The following is a 20,999-nucleotide window of genomic DNA, read 5'->3' as shown; positions in this document are numbered from 1 at the left end:
CTAGTGAGCCACAAAATTCAGAGCTGGATATTAAACAGCTGAAGTCTGCAGAAGTTCAGATCTAGATCCAGCCTGTGAAGCTGGTAGAACAGGCTAACTAAAAACATGGGATCTGGACACCCCTGAATTTGGGGATGCTGAAGACCTACATCCAAATCTGTATGTTGTGCCTTGGGACCAATTCTAGTATTAATGAAGAGGAACCAGAACCAGGTCCAGAAATCCATGGGAGAAGCAAAGCTTCTGCCCACATGCAGAGCATGTGGCATAAGGATAGTGGGGGCTCAGCTGTCTGTGGATGCATCGGTGAATTGATCAAGTGCACTAGGCCACGCGCTATGTGAGATCTGTGGTTCGGGGAAAGCCATGTGTTCAGATCAATCAAATATGTGACAGCTAGGAGTGGCTTCTATACAGGTGGCACCATTTACCAGGGAAAGCAGATATGGGGAACAGACTGAGCCTGGCTCTGCTCCCAAGCCTGTCCCTTCTCCTTTGAGAGTCGAGGTGCATTCTTCCCATTCCACTGTTGATCCAGAGGCTGTGATTCTGATAGATGTAGGTCTTAGGAGAACCAGCTGAACTGGGGCAGATGCAACCATTGTGGCTTCTCATCAGCACTGGGGAGACACCATTGTAGAGGGTGCCAGTCCAACCAGATCTGAGCTGAAGACCTGATCCCAGGCACTAAAACCAATTGGTAGAACCAACACTTGTAAAATGCCTGGGATGGCTGATGTGTGTGGACACAAGGCGATGTACAGCCTTTACAAAGTCAAGACATTCCTAGAAACCACTTATTGCAATGCTTATTCATCTGGTATAGAAATCGCCTAGAGATGAGAGAGGAGCCCAGTTCTTGGAGCCCATTCCACCATTGGTTTCTTTCCTAAGGACTCCCAATTCATCAGCAGCCAGAACAAAGGGACACAAGTCACCATTGGTGGGGACCAGGCCTGGGTCACTGAGCAGCAAAGGGCTAGAAGTTGTTCAAGAAAAGCCAGCTTGGCCATTTATAGGACTGTCGCAAGCCAATTGGTGGATGGAATCCAGGACAGCTGTCATTGGCTAATTCTGCATGATATGCCCCCAATAAACATGAGGAAATGGAGGAGGAGAGAGACTAAGGCAGGGGTCAGCAACCTTTCAGCAGTGGTGTGCCGAGTCTTCATTTATCCACTCTAATTTAAGGTTTCGCGTGCCAGTAATACATTTTAACGTTTTTAGAAGTCTCTTTCTATAAGTCTATATTATATAACTAAACTATTGTATGTAAAGTAAACAAGGTTTTCAAAATGTTTAAGAAGCGTCATTTAAAATTAAAAATGCTGATCTTACACCGCCAGCTTGCTCAGCTTGCTGCCAGCCTGGGATTCTGTTCACCTAGGCCAGCAGCAGACTGAGCAGGACCTGCGGCCAGGACCCAGGGCCCCCAGACTGGGGGGGGGGTTCAGGGGTCAGGGAGGAGGGCTGGGAGAGGGGGTTCAGGGATCAGGGCAGAGGGTTGGTAGTGTGTGTGGGGGGTGCAGGGCAGAAGGTTGGGGGTGTGGGGGAGGGGTCAGGGAAGAGGGATGGGGCTGTGGGGATGCAGGGCAGAAGTCTGGGTGTGTGTTGGGGTGGGGGGCTCAGGGCAGAAGAATGGGGGGTTCAGGGGTCAGGGCAGAGGGCTGGGGTTGTGGGGGGTGCAGGGCAGAAGGCTGGGAGTGTGGGGGGTTCAAGGTTCAGGGCAGAGGGCTGGGAGTATGGCGGGGTCAGGGCTGGGGGAGGGGGTTCAGGGATCAGGGCAGAGGGTTGGTAGTGTGTGTGGGAGGGTTCAGGGCAGAGGGATGAGGCTGTGGGGATGCAGGGCAGAAGGCTGGGTGTGTGTTGGGGTGGGGGGGTCAGGGCAGAAGAATGGGGGGGTTCAGAGGTCAGGGCAGAGGGCTGGGAGTATGGCGGGGTGAGGGCAGAGGGCTGGGGTGCTCAGCTCATGGGGGTGCTGCCAGCCCCCTGCCCTGAGCGGCTCATGGCAGGGGGCTGGAAGGGATGTGCCCTGTTCCACCCCCTTCCCCCAGGCTCTGTCCCTACCTCTCTCTGCGTCCTCTACGGAGCTGTGTGCAGGCTGCCGCTCTTCCCCCTCCCCCTCGCAAGGGCCATCAGCTGATTGGCGCAGGGAAGGAGAGGGGGGGCAGGAAAGCACCACGCTGGGGGAAGAAGCGGGGGAGGGGGAAGCTTGGCTGCTGCAGAACCAACCTTCTGCCTCCTGCCCCCGCAGGGGAGAGCGGTGGGCGAGGGGGGCGAGTTAGGCTGGGGACTGGGACCGCGGCAGGCAGCTGCGTGCCGCTCAAAATCGGCCTGTGTGCCGTGTTTGGCACGCATGCCATAGGTTGCCGACTCCTGGACTAAGGGGATTCTCTCCCAGGGAAGGCAGCACATGGGAGTTAGAGGTGTCAAAGGAACTAGAGTAATCACCCCAGTTCTCTCACCCTCCCTTCCTCAGACCCTCCACATGTAACCTCCCTCCCTCTGCTGAGCTGTAGGGGGGTGGACTTGGCAGACACCTGGCCACACTAGATTGAACATGCTCAGGAGAGGGGAATCAAGTTTCCTCAGCAGTTGAAGAGGGAGTAACTGTCAGTCAGGGCAGTCTCTGGGCCAGGGCGTGAGCTTAAGAGCGACACACTTGACAAGGGCGCTAGCATGTGCTGTCTTTAAAGAAACCCATTTCTCCGAGTTCAATGTTTAGCCATTTGTTTTTTATCCATTAAAGAGTTTCTTTTTCATTTTGGCTCCTCTGTGCTCAATATACTGAGGCTGTGCTGCCCAGCTGAGGCACTTCCTAGTCCAGATAGCATTTGAACCCAGTGGGATTGTGCACACCAGCCTGCAGCTCCATTATACCCCATCTGCTCAACATTGGGGAGTCAAATTGAAATCAGCACCCCCAGTTCCCTGGCATAGGCATGTTGTGCCACCTAGGGCTCTACCACCTCCTTACACGCTAGCAGCAGTTATGGGATTGAATTAACTTCTCACTCAGGGATATTTATTGGTAACCCATCTACCTGTGGTGGAGGGTAATGTACCCAGCACTCTGTGTAACTCCTGGGTATTTACACAGTAAGATGTAGAGCTACCTATAATCGGTGAAGCTATGAGGGTTTTACTGAGTAACATGGATGGTTCTGGCCATTTCCCTAATGGTTTGATATTTACCATTCAACCCTACTCCCCACCCTGCAGCCTTGACAAGCCGAGTTGTGGGTCCGCTTGTCAGGAAGGAGAAGGAAAGTCTGTCACGCTCCTGTGGTATATTAGCCCCAATTGGCACCCTTCTGTCCAGCTCTTTTCCACTTGCCTACAGGAATCATGGAGCAGCAGGCAGTCCTCCTACTCCTTCCTCTTTCCCTCTAGTCAAAAGACCCAGGAGAAGATGAAGGACAAGGAGAAGAAAGAGGGAGACCTAGATAGGAGCCTTTGGGGAGAGAAACAGGGAGGAAAAACAAAACAGGCACAGGAATGGGGAGAAGTAGCTCTTCCTACCACCTCCTAGGCTCCAGCAGCCCAGAGACAGCAGCCTAATGTCTGCCATTACAGGCCTCGGCTTCTGTCCTGGGGACAATTCCCACCACCATATGGCCGCTTGATAGGTATTTGTGCCCCTGCCCTTTGGCTAAAGGGCCCCTCTCACTCCAGAGGTAGGACTTAGCCCCTTGTCGAGTCTCCCAACCCTGCCTCGGCAGCAGTAATGTCCAGCCTTCAGGAAGTGTCCAACTCCCAGCTGGAGGTAACTCAGTTGTCCAGTTCTGCATGGCAACCAACCTACTCTGCCTTATGAAGACAGCAGGGCCTCTCATCACTTCAACCTTGGGACTGGTGCCTCATTTGCTCCCCCTGGGGATGGGTGCTATACAGAAGAGAACAACAGCAGTGAGGAAGAGTCTGACCTCTTGGTATCACTGGCCCAACTGAGAACACCAGAAAAATTGCACCTTGTTCTCAGCAGACTCCAGAGAAGCACCATCATCCCCCCAGGGATTCCACAGCTACAAATGAACCAGCCCAGTCATGTCCTGCAGGAGATCCCACTCCACATCCCCGAACAGGACTGTGGAACAACCTTAGAAGAGGTTTCCCTAGACCATTGTAGGCTTTATGCAGAGGGCAGTGCAGGCTGGACCAGAATCTGGTCAGTCCTGTGCATACCCACACTGCAGACATGATCCACAACGCTCACAGCCATATACTTCATTGAGTCTCAATGCCTTGATTTAAGGAGGCAACAAGGTTGCCGCCACTTCTGGGGAGACTGCAGGCAAGGAGGTAAACGAGTGAGCACAGACATATCCTATCACTGGCTGCCCTTACAGGAACAGGATTAGGGTAAGCAATAGACAGATGCCAAAAAGACACCCAAAACTGAAATTTATTATTATTAACTCTCAATATGTAAATCTATTATATGAACATAGCCCCATGCTGAGAGATTGACCCCTCCTAGCAAACTAACCCTGCACCCATCACAGTGTAATTCTCAGTAGGTATTTCCTAGCCCTCCTACTAGCTCCATCAACCCAGCACCCAAACATTAACTGCCCTGCATTCTCCCTTTGGGTGCATCCCCTAGATTCCTCTTTGTAGCCTCCCACTCCTCTCTCTAGGAGAATGTTAAGGGGGGGGGAGGGTCACCTGGCTCTGAACTGCCCAGGGCTCCTGTGTATTCCCTTGAGATTGCCTTCTGTGTGGCTCTCAGCCCTTCTCCTTTCCTTTCTATACAGAGAGGAATGTAGGTTTCTTCTGTTCACCCTATATTATAACCTCTTCCTCCTCCACCCCTTTACTGGATAGATGAGAGGTTTAATTGATGCATTCTGGAGCAGCATGTGAGCAGTGTAGATAACTTCTGAGCCAAGGGGGAAGAGAGTCTCTAAGTGCAATGGAAGAACCAGGAATTCCTGTGAGTTACACCAGGAACAAGGTGTCTCTGTCTCGTCCCCTGAAAAAGAGGGGGGGAAAGTAAGTTTATACACATTTCCCTAGCGCCTTTCATTCTGAAGGGTCTTAAAGCACTTTACACTCAGGAGCTGAATGCAGCCACTTCTGGGGTGGAATGTGGCAGCTGTTTAGTAACACGGCGAAACAGTTTAGGAGATGAAAGAAGTTGCCTGTTCTTGTAAGTAGTATCATGGGATCTTTTGTTGGCCACAGCCAGTCAGTGTTTCATTTCGTCTCACAGACAGCACTTCCACCAGCACAGCAGCCCTTGGCATCATGCTGGGGCACCAGGGTAGGTACTGACTCGGGAGGAGAGCACCTTCTACTACATCCCCCACACCACTCCCTGTAGCACAGTGCCCTTAGCATCACATTGGGGCATTGGGCTAGGTTCTATCTCAGAGGGGAGAGCACCCCTCCTGAGCTATCCACAGCACCGCCTGCAGCACTGCACCCCCTATCACACACTGGGGTCAGTTGTGACTCAGATAGGAGAGGACCTCCCTACTGAGACATCCATACCACTGCCTGCAGCACAGAGCCCCCCTGGAATTGGGATCAGCACTGACTCAGAGGGAAGTATCTCATTTCTTCACCTCGTGCCTATGCTTGTATTAGTTGCACAATAATGGTGCATACTACTCCATGAAAGCCATGCTCACCTCACTGGCATGGATCTGTGTATTCCACTGTTGCCTGCTCATCTGTAACAGAAGAAAACAGACAATTACTTTCAGCACCAGACACAAGCTGGGGGGGAGGGAGGAGAAATTAAGAGAAGCCCAACCCCCAGATGAACTACAACCCTCCCCCAGGTCTCAGAAGGTACAACCATGCTCTGGTTGGCTGAACTTTCCAACGTCTTCAGACTGTACCATTGGTTGAGCAAAGGAAGGAACAGGGGGAGGAGACTTAATAATAGTTTAAAATTAATATAAGCAAATAAATGTTAGTGTGGTGGGGAAATTTTATTGGCATGAATTTGGGATGTTGTCTCAAAAGACTGTTGATTAAATCTTTATCCTGAATGTCACCATGAGGTATCGTCTATGTGCCAGACGTCAGAAAAATCTACTTTAGAAATGGTCAGAGAATTTTTGAAAGTATGACTGGCTCTATTTTTTGTATTCTTCTGCCTGTAAATCAAAGTGTCTTAGTTACCTTGAGTCACATTGTGCAGGGGTGGGGGAAGAGAAAAAGAAAATACTAAAAACCAAACATGACCTAAAAGAGCTTTTCTCTAGAAGATCTCAGGACCTCCTAGAGCCAAGGATGTACTTGGTTCCATTGAGAAGCTGTGAATCTCCCTTTCCAATAGGGTGTAATGCTTCCATTTTTAGTGCTGCTCAGCTGTGATATACTGGACTTTAAAGTGATGACATTTTTGTAGCCGAGAATCAAGTTTTCTGCATTTACTTTTATTTGTAAATTGGAGGGGAATTCCACATGTTGCAGGAGGAGGAAGAACCATTTTGCTGGCAAGGTGATTTTATTTTAGAGGGGGCATTTCAGTGCATATGGAACAAATAAGTAATAATCCTTACAGGTGAATTAAATATTCCTAGTAGAGGTGAAACTACTTCATGTGAGAGACTTTTTGCATTTTGTCACCCATTCAAAACTGGACCCATTTTGCTGAGAAACACACTGATTTTTTGAATACTTTTGCCCTGAAACGGGTCTTTCACAATGGAAAAGAGCTCCTTTCAAGCAAAAGGGTATTTACATTTTCTGTTTTTTGTCGTCCCCCCCTCATTTGCGGGGGGGGGGGGGGGAATAGCTGTGTTTTATTGAATTTCTCACACAAAAAATCTGAAAATCAAAAGGGTGTGAAATTACCTGAAATGAAATGGCCAAAATCTGCAAGCAATGTTTCATCGGCAAAACTGCCAGTAATTTGACACAAATCATATCCTAACCCACCTGGCTGGTAGTAATCATAGACTTTGACCACTGCTGGCTTCAGATCCTTCACTGGAATGTCTTGGCTCATGGTGAAGGAGTATGTCTGAGTCTCCTTATTCAGCTGGGAGAGAGAAAGAAAACAAGGTCTGGTTTGGGCATGCACTATGGAAGCTCTCCCACACCCCAACTCTGCCAATGCCCCTCAGTCCTGCCCTGCAGTCCCCCTGCTATTCCAGTCCTGGGCTCCCCACACAGCTCTGCCAATGCCCCTCAGTCCTGCCCTGCCCTGCAGCCCTGCCCCCACTGTTCAAATCCTGGGCTCCACACACAGCTTTTGCAGATGAACTTCCTATCGATGCACCTGGAGGGCCCCCTGCTGTTACATTACCAGCAAGACATGAGCAGAGACACGTGTGCTGAATATCAGGGATGTTTTGTTTTTTTTAACTATAGACAGGACTGGCTATTGAGGCAGTGGTAAGATTTTAACCTCAGGATTTCAAGAATGTTTATCTATCTATCTATGAATGTTTGTTAGATACCATGGTATTTATCTGAGCCCTGAGTATGGACTGTAGAAAGAGTGGGATCTGTCCTGAAGTGACAGGCACATTCTCTGCCCTGCTCTTTTATCTAATCATTGCTACTGTGTTGGAGCCCATTGCTCTTATTAGCTCTGGTTCTTTTAAGGATGTTTTCCAGGAAAAGTGAGTCTTCTAGCATGATCTGAAAGCAGAGCTTTTCTGATCCCTGGGGGGGTGGGTGTTCCAAAGCCTGGAGGTTATTCTTGAAAAGGCTCTTTCTGGCTCTTGATTGGTCATGGTAAAGGAGGAGCATAGCTGCCATGGTCATTCCCTGAAGAATGGAAGGATCTTGGCGTAACAAAGCTCTTAAGGGGACAAGACCAAGTCCAGTCAGGATTAGAACCTTGAAATGGATCCTGTAGCAAACAGACCCCCAGCATAATAGACTCTCTTCAGTTCATCCTGCTCAGAGACAGGCTTGCTCTGTTACGCACCAGCTCTGGCTTTCTTGAGAAACATTTGTCTAGATTCATGCACAGTGAGTGACATTTTGAAGATGGGCTGGATTATTGGATGCTTCTGAGTGATAGGTAAAGTGCCTTCTCTGAAGGAGGCTCAGCCGTGGGCCAAGCATTTCCCCACCGGCTTTGACCAGATGAGAGACAAAGGAGCAAGTCACATGTGATGGCACAGTTCTCTCTCAGGTGCCTTCTAGTCTCCTAGACAGAGACACTAACTCAGTTCTGACACAGTGAGAAGGACGCTATACTTGCTGCTCCAGTATGTATAATGCTTGGCACCGCAGGCTGTCAGGGCCTCACTCCATCTTCTCAGCAAAGCAGGAAAAGGGTTCTTCAGAACTAGAGGCACAATCCCCCTGAGGTGCGTGGTTTGAAGCAGTGGTGAAGAAGACGCAGCCTGTGTTTATGAAGCAGGTCTAAATCAGCACATTTATCTCAGCCAGGATCTGATGACGGTGATGGTCCCAGAGACGATTTTGTTTACTACAGTCACCATTACAAGTGTTTTCATTAGTCTGCAATCAGTACGATTTGCAGCAGGTTCCCCCAACTCCCCACACTGGCACTCCAGCCACCAGCCTTGGTGTCAATTCATCTAAGAACTGTGATGGCCAATGTGGGCAGCGTGGTAGTGGCAAGGAACATTTGGATGCCAGTAGGCCAATTGTCACAAATGGTATGTAGCCATAGTGTTCTGTCAGATCATTGACCCTCGGTGTGTGTCGGGGGGTAGGGGGAAGGGTTGGAAATATACAGAGCACGTTGGGTTTAATAATAGTAATAAGATCATCCCTATGGATCTAAGTGAGAAAGAGTTCCTGACATTATGGAGGTAAAGAGAAGTCCAGGATAAGGCTGTGATGGCTAAGTCTTCAAGATCCGCTTCTGAGCAGAAGATTGGATCCAGTATGTGACCAACTGAATATGTGGAATTGGGGAATGCTTGGAGAATGAGGTTCTGAACCAAAATTGAGGGGAAGGAATGAAATCTCAGAGTTTAGGAGACTCCAGCAGCTGGTGTGACACTCAGTCTCTCTCATACAGTAGGCAGCTATCAGGGGTCTGCAGACCATACCGGAGTTGTCCCAGATTAGCATGCTAAGGGAATGCATACGAACTTCTGATTTAGGGGGGGAACCTTGCTTGAGTCTGAGGCTTGATGCAGATAGTACAGTCATTCCTCCTGCTCCTCGTTTGCCAGTCCTGGGAATATAATGAGCTGGGTAGCCAGCTGGGTAAGCTGAGAGAGTAAAGGGTTGGCAGTGTCTCAGATGCACAGGAGGATAGGACTCTTGTCTGAGATCAGGTCACATCCTCCAGTTTAAAACTCCCATATAAATTTTCTGGGACCCTCAAAACTAACTCAGGTCCACTGGGACCCAATTCTCTCACCTGCTGGTACAAGACCTATAATGTAGGTGTTAATTAGTTTGTGTAGAAGCTACAAAGCTACTACCTTGTTCCAGCACTGACCTGGTCCAAGTAGATAGTGAGATCCTCAGCCCCAATCTCCACTCTCTTCACAAATGGCTGCTGCTGGAGCTGGAGACAGGGAACTGCAGAGTTAGAGTCTCACCCCAAACACCCAGCTCATTCTCCCAAGAGAGTCTCACCCATGGAAGACACGTTCTAGGGATTGGGGGTGTGTGTGAAAAGTGTCCCCCACCTCTTGACCAGAATCTTCTCCAATAGCCCAGCTCATTCCCAGGGAGTCTCACCCACACAGGAGTGAATGGGAAACAAGCCATAGGGTCGAGGGGGGTGAGTGTTTAAAGGTTTATGGGGTCAGGAAGCAGTAGAAAGTACCTCCAGGAACTGACTTTCACCCCACTGACAGAGCCAGTGGTAAGTGCCCACACTGAGACCATTGTCTACGCTGCCTGGCTGTTGGTTGAGCTATCTTCCATGTAACACATGTATCTAGTCACCAGGAACAAAAGTCCAATGGTTATGGGAAGTGACTTACAAAGTAGTTGGTACCCCGGACAGGGTAGAATCCAGACAGGATCTTCACCTTGATAATGACCATGTTGGAGGTGCCACGACTCCCCACATAACTGGAGGTGAAAGGCAGGAGGTCATGTAGGTTACATCCACCTTAACTCTGCCCCTTTCCCCATCTTGCTGCTTTTCCTTCTGCCCTCCTACACGTCACCCTGCCCCCTCTATTCCCTTCCTCTCTCTAGCTCTTCACTCTCACCTGACACTGATGTTGAGGGACAGGAAGCGAGGGGGTGTTTGCTTCTCACACTTGTCCTCTCCTGCTCTCACGCTCAAGGTGAAGGTCTCTGCATTCTTTGAGGGAGGCACATTATACCTCAGAACCGTCTGATGGGAGAGACACATAAATGTACCCAACAAATAGCGTCACACAAGCCTGCAAGAGACTGTATCCTTGGCACTACCCCCAAGAGGATCCTGAGCTAGCCAGTGCTGGCCCACACTCCCCTGACCTGGTGCCCTGGAGGCGAAAGGATCCATTCCCCACAATCCCTCCGACCTGAGGCTCCATTAGAATCAGTGCATTGGAAGTGAAAGGCTGCATATCCCATTCCCTCATAACCCTGAGCCAGGCAGTGCCCCCTCCCATGGCATCCTCCTGGCCTCTCTCACAAGAGAGCCACCACTCACCTGCACATACACACAGCCTGTGCCAGCTGCTTGTATAGTGTAGTTTCCAGGAATGTCAGGGAGAGGCTGCTGCTGCAGCACCAGTCGGTTGGTGGGCTCCACGTGGAAGGACTGCTGGAAGTTCTTTCCCGATTTCACTGTCACAGAGACATTTCCGGATTTGATGAATGTCACTGCTCCATATCTAGCAAGAGCTTGGAGGGCAACTACAGTGTCCTGGGAAAGGAAAAGCAGTAACGTCACTGAGTGCAGATCATTCCTCAGGGCATTAGCACAGAGATTCCCCACCCCCTCCATCAGAGCTCAAGAACAACAGGATCCTTTCCCCGGGACAACAGTGGGATTCAAGCTCCCAGTGGGATCTGTTCCTCAGGTAGGGTGACCAGACCGCAAGTGTGAAAAATCCAGACAAGGGTGGGGTGGAAGGGTAATAGGAGCCCATATAAGAAAGGCTCAAAAATCAGGACTGTCCCTATAAAAATAGGGACATCTTGTCACCTTATCCTCAGGGCACCAGAAGCTGGATTCTCATAGACAGCCTCTGAGCATAGTAAGAATCTAGCACAGAGATTCAGCCCCCAGCGGACATACCAGCCTGTTGCTCTCCCTGACTAGACATGGTGCCTGGCTCTGAGAACAGCTGGTTTGTTACCTGGGTAGAGGCAAAGCCCCCATAGGCATTCTGCTGCCTGGCCAGCCATGCCACAATGCCAGTGGCAGAAGCAATCTCTTCCTTGGACACTTTTTCTGTAGTGAGCAGAGCCAGTAACCCATAGGCTGTCAACTCCACGTCCACCGACTTGGGCTGGGACCAGCTGTACTCAGTGGGAGGCTGGGCTGGTTTCCTGCTCCAGTGTATCTGCCCTCCTGCGGGAGGAGAAACAAGAACCTGAGGCTCAGAACAGGACTTGCTTGGGTCCAGGACTACAATCCAGGTTGAATTTCATGGTTACATCCCTCCTCATGTGGGACATTGAGGAAAGTCCCTACCCTAAATCTGGGTGGGGAAATCCTCCTCACAGGAATGGTGTTGTGTCAGTGTACTGAGTGATTAAGTGGTCTTCATGATAGAGATACCAGATCACATCACTGCCAAGGTCAGAAGAGAGGGATCATCCATGCTTTCCAGCAGCCAGTGTGATGCAAACAGGTGACATCATGATGCAACATCAGTAAAGCCAGTTGATGGATGGGAATGAGCAGAATTTAACACAATGAGACTAAACTGGGACAAATCAACGAGGGGCAATCATCCCAAACAGATACTCTCTGGGCACAGAACTAGTTGGCAGGGACAATGGACAGCAAATTAGATACAAGTTTGAAAAGTGACAGGCTTAACAAAAACAAAAAAGCCAGTACAGTTTTGGGGAGCACATTCACATCCTGGAGCAGAAAAGTGATATAGTCTCCCTCCATAGGGGGATTGAATCTAGACTATTACTGCTTTGGGAACCACATTATAGGATAAATATATTGACAAACAAGCAACAGAGATTATTAGGAGGCTGGAGGGAGGGATTTATGAGGAAAGAGCCGAGACCTACATTTTCAAGAGCAGCCACTGATTTTGGGAGTCTCAGCATTTTGATGCCTGACTTGAGACACCTGAAACTTGGAAGCCACTTTCGAAAATGTAGGCTTAAGTCTGTATCACTTAGCTAAGAAATGACAAAGGGGATGCAGGGACTTGATAACAGTTGCAGTGCACTAAGGAGGAGAGGAATTAGAGTGGTGCAAGGGGATATGACTGAGGAGGATGGAATGAAAATAAGGAAAAAGAAACTGTATTGTAATGTAGAAAGGAAAAAGGTGCATCAGTCTCTCAAGGGAAGGGGCAGAAGCCCCATTGACTGGACAAAATGTTAGAACATGTGCTGCAAGCTAATAGGGCTTTTCCACCAATAATTTTCTTGGTTCTGTGGAAAGCATCCTGGCCCTAAGTGTTGGTGAAATTTGTGTTCTAGTCATGGGAGTCCTAGTGCTTAGAGTCAGACAGCTTCTTGCCCCATGGTACCTGACTTGATGGCCTGCTGGTCCAGCTTGGTGAGCAGTAATTGCCTTGTCACAGTGTCTCCAGCCAGTGAGTAGACATATGCCAGCAGTGCTTGGGTGTAGATATCAGTGGCGTTGGAGGAAGCATTTCTGAGGCACTGCAAACTGTTCTTAACCATTGGGTCCTGGAACAGGAAGAAACATGGAGTTCACATAACATAGGAGATGGAGCAGAGAAAAATGGAGACGACTCCACAGTGACCAAATCCTGACATAGTCATAAAGATTGGGTATGTTGTGGCCATAACTATCCACTGTGCATGACAGAGGAACAGCTGGGCCCATGGAAGCATTAGAAATAAGACAAGAGGAGAGGAGTGAGCGAGGGCGTGCATAGGCAGCACTATACTCACAGCAAGTGGCTTTCCTGCCTCCAGCAGTGCGGCAGTGATGTAAGCAGCCAGAGAGATGTCATCATTTATCCCACCCTGCAGATCACAGTGCGAGAAAGAGGTTGCTGGGGAATGAACTTCCCAAATGGTAGCTGCTACATGGCACCTTGTGATAGAAGGTACCCATGGCCACACCCCACATACTATCGTAATAATCTTTGTACAATGTATGCCTTGTGAGATACCATTTGAAAACTCATAATTCCTGCTCATTATTGTCCTGGTAAAATACATATGGTAACATTGTATGTGAAGTTAAGATTTTCCAGTATGACATTATTAACCCATGTGCCAAACCACAGCCCTACCGAAGCTGAAGGTTGTTTTTTTGTTTTGGGTTTTTTGGGGGAGGGGGGAAAAAGAGGAAACAGGTCTGTCCTAAACAAAGGAATGTGTGATCTGCTTAATTTGCATTTAAGCAATAAACAGAGTCATCAAGCAGGAAGGGGAGAGGAAGCTTAAACAGGTGACAAAAAAAGCAGCATGGAATAGTTTCCCCCCATAGACTTTTTTTTATCTCCTGGTACCCAGCTGGAAATGTTTTTTCAAAAAGCAGATTGAAATTATAAAAAGGAGGGCAAACACCCCAAGACACACACTCCCTTCCTGCCCATTGCATTCACGGCACCTGAAGCAGCAAAGCAAGCATTTGTTGGTTTCTGGGAGAAGGGATCCTGACCTCAGAAGTTTGGTCAGAGAGACTGGTGAGAAAACTTTGTTTTGAATTTAACGTAACAAATTACGTTAGGCACCAGTTGTGTTTCATCTTTATTCTTATAACCATTTTGGACTTATGCCTCATTACTTGTAACTCACTTAAAATCTGTCTCTATGTAATTAATAAACTTGATTTATTGTTTTGTCAAATTCAGTGTGTTTAAATTGAAGTGTTTGGGAAACACCATTTGGGGTGGCAAGTTGTATGCTATTAAAGAAATAAACTGACTTTATATAAGCCTTGTATTGTCCAGAAGAGGGCTGGGCAGTACAGGACGTACACTTCTGGGGGGAAAGATCTAGGACTGGGGGTGAGCTGGGGTCACCCTGAAATAGAACCTAGTTCAGTAAGAGCCAAGGTGACTGACTGACTCTCTCCCTCTCCCTCCTGGAGGCGGTTGGTGAGCAGTCCAGGCTGGAGGCTACAGCAGCAAGCATAGGTGCTGGAACTAGGGGTGCGTAAGCACCCCCTGGCATGAAGTGGTTTCCATCACTTACAGGGATTACAGTTTGGGTAATTGAACAAATTGTTCCAGCCCCCTTGGCAGCACCCCCATTGTACAAATTGTTCCAGCCCTCTTGGCAGCAAGGCACCTTAAAGGGCACCCCAGGTTACAGGGCCGGGGGTCACACAGTTACTCATTAGTCTGGAATGTCCCCTTGGTATGTCACACAGCTAACGTGACGTTACCAGAGGGTAAAGTGGGACAAAACATTCTCCTCCATCTGTGAGAGTGAGCCTCAAACATGGGAGAGGGAGTTTATTGGAGAGCCCTAGATGGAATAGCCCATTCTCCTCGGCGGTGGGGGAGGAGGTGTTGGGGAAGTGGACTTGGAGAAGGTGGGAACAGATGTGGGGACGGGCTGCTGGTTATTTAGGATCACACCCCTAGCACTAAGAGGGGGATGATCTGGACACAACAGCCATATCACTGTAACCTAACTGTGAAGAGATAAGAACAAGAGAGGAGTCACGCCAGTAGACCCTACATTAGAGTCAAGGGTAGGACAACTGGCCTTTCATCAGGGTCCGGGTAGTGTCACTGGGCCACTCCCTCAGAGTTAGTGACAGCCCCACTAGGAGGGATTACTGAAGGAGGGCCAGGCCTTGCTGGCTGTTACCTTCATTGCTGTGTGGAAGAGTTTCCCCACATTGGCATAGCAGCCATTGGGCTGCTGGTTCTCTGCTATCCACTTCAGAGCATCCTCAATGTTCTTGTCATCTATAAAGATGTGCCGCTTGGCTTGTATGAAGCATTTGGTCACAAATGCTGTCAGCCTGGGGGAGAAGGGGGGGGAAGAGAGAGAGAGAGTCAGAGTCAGAGTCAGTGGTGTGCATGCGGAGTGGGATACTGACAGAGTGAGGGCTACAGAGGGGGTGCTGGGTGTTGACAAAGATAGTACCAGCACTGGGGGGAGGCAATTCATTACTGTACTATTCAGAAAGGACAGGTATTCACCATGTGTTGCCTTCTCCATCACTCTCTCCAAAGGCGCTGTAGGAACCATCTCTATGTTTGTATTGAAGTTGCTTCTGGTACCCTGAGCAGGAGAGAAAGACGACTGGAGACATGTCTGAGTCAAAAATCACCCAGGCCTGCCCCTGCCACAAAAACTGACCAGCCATGGAACTGGCTCACTCAGAACCAGGGGAGAGCCAGGGAACTCACAATAACTCCCTTGCCCCAATCCATCTGCCCACGATTTGGGCACATCTACTGAGCACGGAGTCTGAGATTGATACCATGCATTAGGGAGAGGAGAAAGAAAACTAACGGACCTGTCTGTAGGAAACCCACAGCTCTTGTCTTCAACTCCTCATTCAGCTGCCCCGTCTTCTCCAGATACTGCAGCACGTAGATGATGGGGGCAAACAGCACCATGTTCTGCTCCCCACAGCCACTGGGCATCTGCACCAGCCGGTCCAGGTTCTGCAGCGCCGTCCCCATGATGTCACCTGGATAAACAGACATGGACAAAAGGTGATCCTCATGAACTGTGCATCTATGTCTGATTAAATATAGTTCCCTCCCACCCCCACATCAGACTGCTCCACACATAACACCGCCTGCCTGACATCTCCCCAATCCCACACTTGCAGCCACCCAACTGTTCACAACTCTCCTGTGCCACCCTGTCTGCATCCTCCTACTCCATGCTTCCTTCTGCATCTGTCTGCACCCACTCACCCTGTACGTCCCTTTCCGCTGCTTACACCCATCCCACCAGCAGCCACTTATGAACACTCCCATTCATACATTCTCCCCTCACCCATCCAAACCCACAAATTGTACATACCTACTCGTATACAAGCCCTCATTCCTCCATACACTCCTGCTGCAGCATTTGCCCTTCATCAGAACTCTAGCCCCCTTTTCCCCCCACATACACATGCCACCAACCCATGCAGCCACCAAAACACATCCAGTCTGCTCACACCCTCATACCATGCTCCCCACCCTGCTCTATACTAAAGTCACTCGCCAGACTGATTCCTCACCCAGCACAGACACTTGGGCCCTGGCTGAATCCAGCACCACGTCCTCAGGGAGCTGCAGGGAGACCGAGTCTGAGGCAGAATTCCCTGACAATTATAAACAGAGAAAGGAGTGAGCCAACACAGGAGGCCAAGTATGAGACCGCACAGCTAGAAACACAATAAGCCACTCTCAGCAGTAATGGATCTCCAAGACACCGAGAGCTCCTGGCATATGGACGAATAACTCCTGCAGCAGCAGAGAGAAAGGGAGGAGAGCAAGTCCTGATGGGTCACGTACTGACTTTCAAGTGTCCATGCCAAGAAGAATGAGGACAGGGACAGTTCTGGTTTTTTCCACCTCCTCTCAGGGTCTTTGCACCCAGAATCCACTGCAGGAGGCACCGAACGCAGAGGGTAGACACACATTCAGGAAGTACAGGTCCTCATGTATATATTCCAATTGGAAAAATCCCATCCTTCTATTCCCTGCTGGAATCACAGGGCTCAGCAAGACAAAGACCTAACCTCCTGGTAAGTGCTGTCCAGCCAGCATATGTCTATGCATAGATGACACTCTCTCCTCAAACCCAAGAGAATGTGGCCACCATGATCCCTTCCCATGGTCCAATGCAACCCATACCTTCTGGGCAGAGCAGGGAACTGTGAGACTTCTCCATCAGGACACCCTCTGGCTGGCAGTAGAAACACAGAGAAACTGATTAAAGACACCATTAAAAAAAACCCCAACAAACCACATCCATCCAGTCTTCAGATTCATGCAACCTCATGACTTTGGGCTGCATGCTCAGGGGCATCAAATCACAGAGCAAGAAGAGAGTGGGGCAGAGGCCACTCCTGGACTCCTTAAGTTAACTCTGGGCACTTTAATCTCCTAAGAACTGGATGGGACCTTCACTAGCAGGACCAAGTACTGATTTTTGCCCCAGATCCCTAAGTGGCCCCCTTCAAGGATTGAACTCACAACCCTGGGTTTAGCAGGCCAATGCTCAAACCACTGAGCTATCCCTCCCCCACTTTGGGACCGCAGTGGTCACATTTTGGAACAAGGAGCGAACTGTCCCTTAGTATATGGCTCGGACTTGGAATAATGGGTTCAGTCCTTGTCCTAGACACCTCAGAACCAGAAAGAGGCCAATCAACTGAGGGAATTCAGAAGAGGGCAACAAACAATTAAGGGGCTCTAGATAATTTCATCTTCCCTCTTAATCTAACTGGATCTATATAACTCAGCCAAGGATGGATAGCCACTTTGAGTTTATATCTCTCATAACCATTAACAACACAGAAGAAGAGGAACTGGGGATGAGAGGACAACTAAGAATATAGAACAACACTGAGCACAAGATGCACATTTCTGGCTGGATGCTGAGGAAACATTTCCTAACAGGGAGCGATCTAGTGAGATGGGGAAGGGTCTCCCCCAAGGGATGGGGTGGAACATCCCTTGCTCAGGGATGAACTAGACTGGGCAAAACCCTGGAGAACAGACTGTAGGAAGCCATCCTGCACCGGGCCCAGGGGAATGGAAATGGTGACCTAGTAGAGCTTTCTCCAACTCTGAGGCTGTATCTGTACTAGACGTACTACAGTGGGGAGCTCTCCCATCAGCTTAATTACTCCACCTTCCATGAGAGGCCGTAGCGGTGATGGAGAGAGCAGCTCTCCCACCGATACAGCGCTGTCTATGCTAGCACTTAGGTCAGTAGAATCTATGTCACTCGGTGGTGTGGATTATTCACACCCTGAGCAACATAGTTACACCAAAGTTCTAATGTAGACAAGGTCTGAATTCTAGGAGTCTATGAAATTCAGGACAGCAGAATGATGGAACTGCTGGCAAGAGCACTGGTGATGATATGATATCACACTGTTGTTTCCCGCACTGTTCACTGGATCGGTACGCTCACCCGCACAAGGAGAGGCTTGATCAAGGTGTCACTGCGGCCCTTATTTGGCACTGTCACTTTCCTACCGCCACAGAGCTCTCTGCTGGGCAGTGCCACTGTGGTGATGGTGATGTTCACCTCACCTGGCAATGAAAGAAAGAAAACACACAAAAAACAAGCTCTTCAGAGCTTCCATTTCAAACCTGCCCATCCAGGCAAAACCGTTCAGTGCACAGAAAACTGATGACATCTGTAGTTCTGTGCAAGCCAAAACAATGATGTAAGAGGAACGTGCTGACACACCTAAGGATTCAAAGTGATCTGTATTTCCCCACTCCAGGCACAGCTTTACACAAACAGCCCTGTGCACTATGAGAACAGGGGTATGGGACCATCATATTCTGAAATATCAGGGATAGCAATGGAGTTCTAGAGGTGGGACAGTGGTCTCCTACAGTATGGCAGGAGGATACTGGATTAGTTAGATGCCTGGTCTAGGTACAACAGCAAAGAGGGAATCTGATTATTTGGCGCAATGGTCTGAGCTGGTACAGCAATTCCTGTGTTCTCTCCCCTTTTTCTCTGCTCTCCTTACCCAGTTTGGTGGCTGTCACATTCCAGTAATAGGTCCTGGCTTCATCAGCACACAGACAGCTGGTGTATTCACAGCCCTTACATGATTTCACCTGGTACTTCTCTGACTTGGCCAGCGTAATCTGGATCTGCACAACAGACCAGGGAAGGGGTGAGCAGTCAGGGACACGAGTGGAAGATTAGGTGGAGAAGTAGCACAGGAGCAAGGGAGAAAAATGGGTGACACACTTGAGCTTACTTAGTTTCTTTTATAGGGAATTTTAGCAACAGGTGAAAAATACTGGATCAGCAGAGCAAGCTTCCCACACACAAAGATCCAATCCCATCAATGTACCTAAGCACCATCCTGGCTTCCTGTTAATGGAGGTAAAACTTGCTCTGGATCTCATGGGATTAGCTCCCATTTCCTGGGGAACGTGTAAGGGTAAAAAATCCACGCGGCTCTCTTGATACCGATTCCGGATCTATTGTGGACAGGGGGAAGGATTTACAGGAACGCAGGTAAAGCCTGACCCGGATGAGGCTAACCAGAGTGTGAATGCTTCCTCACCCTTATGCACTGTTTCAGGTAGTTGAAGACAGTGGCAGTCAGTGTAAACGATTCCCCACGGATCACAGAGTAGGGTAAAGTCAGGTCCACGAAGAAAGGTTTGAAGGCCGTCAACCCCACAGTAGGGGAGATCCCGAAGCCACTGCTCTCCGAGGTACAGAACATGCTGGCTTTCCATTCCGTGATGGTGTCAGGGAGAGTAACTGGGACCTGTTTCTTACCTGAACTTCTGCAGAGAAATCAGATCACAATATGGGGAAGGGAGATTCCCAATGGACAGGAAAAATTCTGACAAATAATGATACTATGATTATCTCCAGTATCTCCCATCCCAGGATATTATAGAGCTTTCTAGGCATTAATCCTCCCAACACCCCCTGGGAGGCAGGGTAGGTTGTTATCCTGCAATACAAATGCAGAAACTGATGCCCGGGGGGGAGTGACTCGCCCAGGGTTACCCAGTGAGTCAGTACCAGAACCAGGAAAAGAACCCACATATCCCTTCTTCTAACCCCTAGATCCCACAGCCCTTCCTAAAACCCAGGAGATTTGTTCTCTAAACTAGCCCAGTCTCAAAGGCCCATGAGGTTTGGTTCAGAGAAGCACCCCCAAACACTGCCTGCACAAAGCCTTGCATTTCTCCCCACCCTCCCTGGGATTAAACATCACTTACTCAATGAGATACAGCTCCCAGATCCAGGTCTCAGGGAAAAATTCACGGACTTGGGACTCACTGGATTTCACCACTGATGGAGGCTGAGATTCCACTGCAGGGACATGTCCTGAATCTTCCATAATAGCAGGTGGCACAGGTGCCTCTGGAAGTCAGACAATACCTGATATGTGGCTGCTTACTCACTGAAAAGGCTGGCACTGGGACAATAGAGAATAGGGGGCAGGAGAGGAACTCAGATGGAGATTAACCCTTTATTCCCAAACAGTAATTACATGGATTAAGAGAGCAGAAAGGAAATGTAATAGACCAGGACAATCAAATAAAAGGTAAGGAACCTTTACCCATTAGAATATTTTGCTTGTAGTACCAGATGGGATAGGGACGACAATCCTGGGGTCTCTTTATTTTGCCATTTGATAAAATTTTCAGTCCCATCTCCTGTGTTAAATCAGAGATGAAAGAAACAAAATATGAAAAAGGAAGTTTAAAGTTTGCTTAGTGTCTCTCTGCCTGTGTGTCAGTATAAACTATTCAACTGCATCACATGGTCCCCTCTGCTTTCTCTGATCCCCCTCTCTGCACTGGTCTACAATAAGCTAGGACACCTTGGCAGGCACATTGATTTCATGAGCTCCTTAGTCATCTCGCTTGTCCTTGCCTGGGTCAACAGCAGCAAAATTTCTATTAACCAGTTTGGCTGATCAAGACACAGTAGTGCCTTACTCTAGCACAGCCATTGTTGTGTGGTGGAACTCGTGAGGCAACAATCCTATTCCACCCAGGTATAAATCTGGTGATTAAAACAAGAGCTGTTGAAACCGGACTCTTGAAAATCTCTCTGAGTTCAGGGAGTGAAAACTTCCATAATCAGCAACAGCATTTCTTCTGCTAAAAAATATTATACATCATCTTTTTTTGCAACTGGATGTCTCAAAACTCTCTGCATATCGATCTCACCTGCTTTTACTCAGAGACTTTTAGATTCAAAACACAACCTTAAGTGTCACTACACTAACTTCAACATAAATTTAATTTAAAATAAATAAATTTTAACTTAATGGAGATATCTTATCT

At 48.8% G+C, this 20,999-nt stretch overlaps 1 protein-coding gene across 4 annotated transcripts in view; it reads right to left on the bottom strand.

The window, feature by feature from the left end:
* Positions 1 to 4,031: 4,031 nt before the first annotated feature.
* The window catches only part of A2ML1 (alpha-2-macroglobulin like 1), a 34,878-nt gene continuing 17,910 nt past the window's right edge, over positions 4,032 to 20,999 (bottom strand). For 3 of the 4 annotated variants that reach the window (XM_044998175.1, XM_044998191.1, XM_044998199.1), the window contains exons 17-36: positions 20,267 to 20,363; positions 19,923 to 20,067; positions 19,250 to 19,478; positions 18,701 to 18,827; positions 18,127 to 18,248; positions 16,839 to 16,890; positions 16,220 to 16,303; positions 15,500 to 15,676; positions 15,180 to 15,261; positions 14,842 to 14,998; positions 12,964 to 13,038; positions 12,573 to 12,735; positions 11,208 to 11,422; positions 10,556 to 10,771; positions 10,125 to 10,252; positions 9,891 to 9,981; positions 9,398 to 9,466; positions 6,898 to 7,000; positions 5,637 to 5,678; positions 4,032 to 4,975 (exon numbers count right to left, since the gene is read on the bottom strand). In XM_044998175.1, coding sequence (XP_044854110.1) covers positions 5,638 to 5,678; positions 6,898 to 7,000; positions 9,398 to 9,466; positions 9,891 to 9,981; positions 10,125 to 10,252; positions 10,556 to 10,771; positions 11,208 to 11,422; positions 12,573 to 12,735; positions 12,964 to 13,038; positions 14,842 to 14,998; positions 15,180 to 15,261; positions 15,500 to 15,676; positions 16,220 to 16,303; positions 16,839 to 16,890; positions 18,127 to 18,248; positions 18,701 to 18,827; positions 19,250 to 19,478; positions 19,923 to 20,067; positions 20,267 to 20,363 — 2,373 coding nt within the window. In that variant the 3' untranslated portion in view covers positions 4,032 to 4,975; position 5,637. The remainder of the gene's footprint in view (positions 4,976 to 5,636; positions 5,679 to 6,897; positions 7,001 to 9,397; positions 9,467 to 9,890; positions 9,982 to 10,124; positions 10,253 to 10,555; positions 10,772 to 11,207; positions 11,423 to 12,572; positions 12,736 to 12,963; positions 13,039 to 14,841; positions 14,999 to 15,179; positions 15,262 to 15,499; positions 15,677 to 16,219; positions 16,304 to 16,838; positions 16,891 to 18,126; positions 18,249 to 18,700; positions 18,828 to 19,249; positions 19,479 to 19,922; positions 20,068 to 20,266; positions 20,364 to 20,999) is intronic. The other variant, XM_044998182.1, reaches the window with a different exon arrangement.

This window comes from Mauremys mutica, chromosome 1 (genome assembly GCF_020497125.1).
Source record: "Mauremys mutica isolate MM-2020 ecotype Southern chromosome 1, ASM2049712v1, whole genome shotgun sequence".
Taxonomy (NCBI): domain Eukaryota; kingdom Metazoa; phylum Chordata; order Testudines; family Geoemydidae; genus Mauremys; species Mauremys mutica.
The sequence above is the reverse complement of the archived record's forward strand: the minus strand, read 5'-3'. Positions and strand labels throughout refer to the sequence as shown.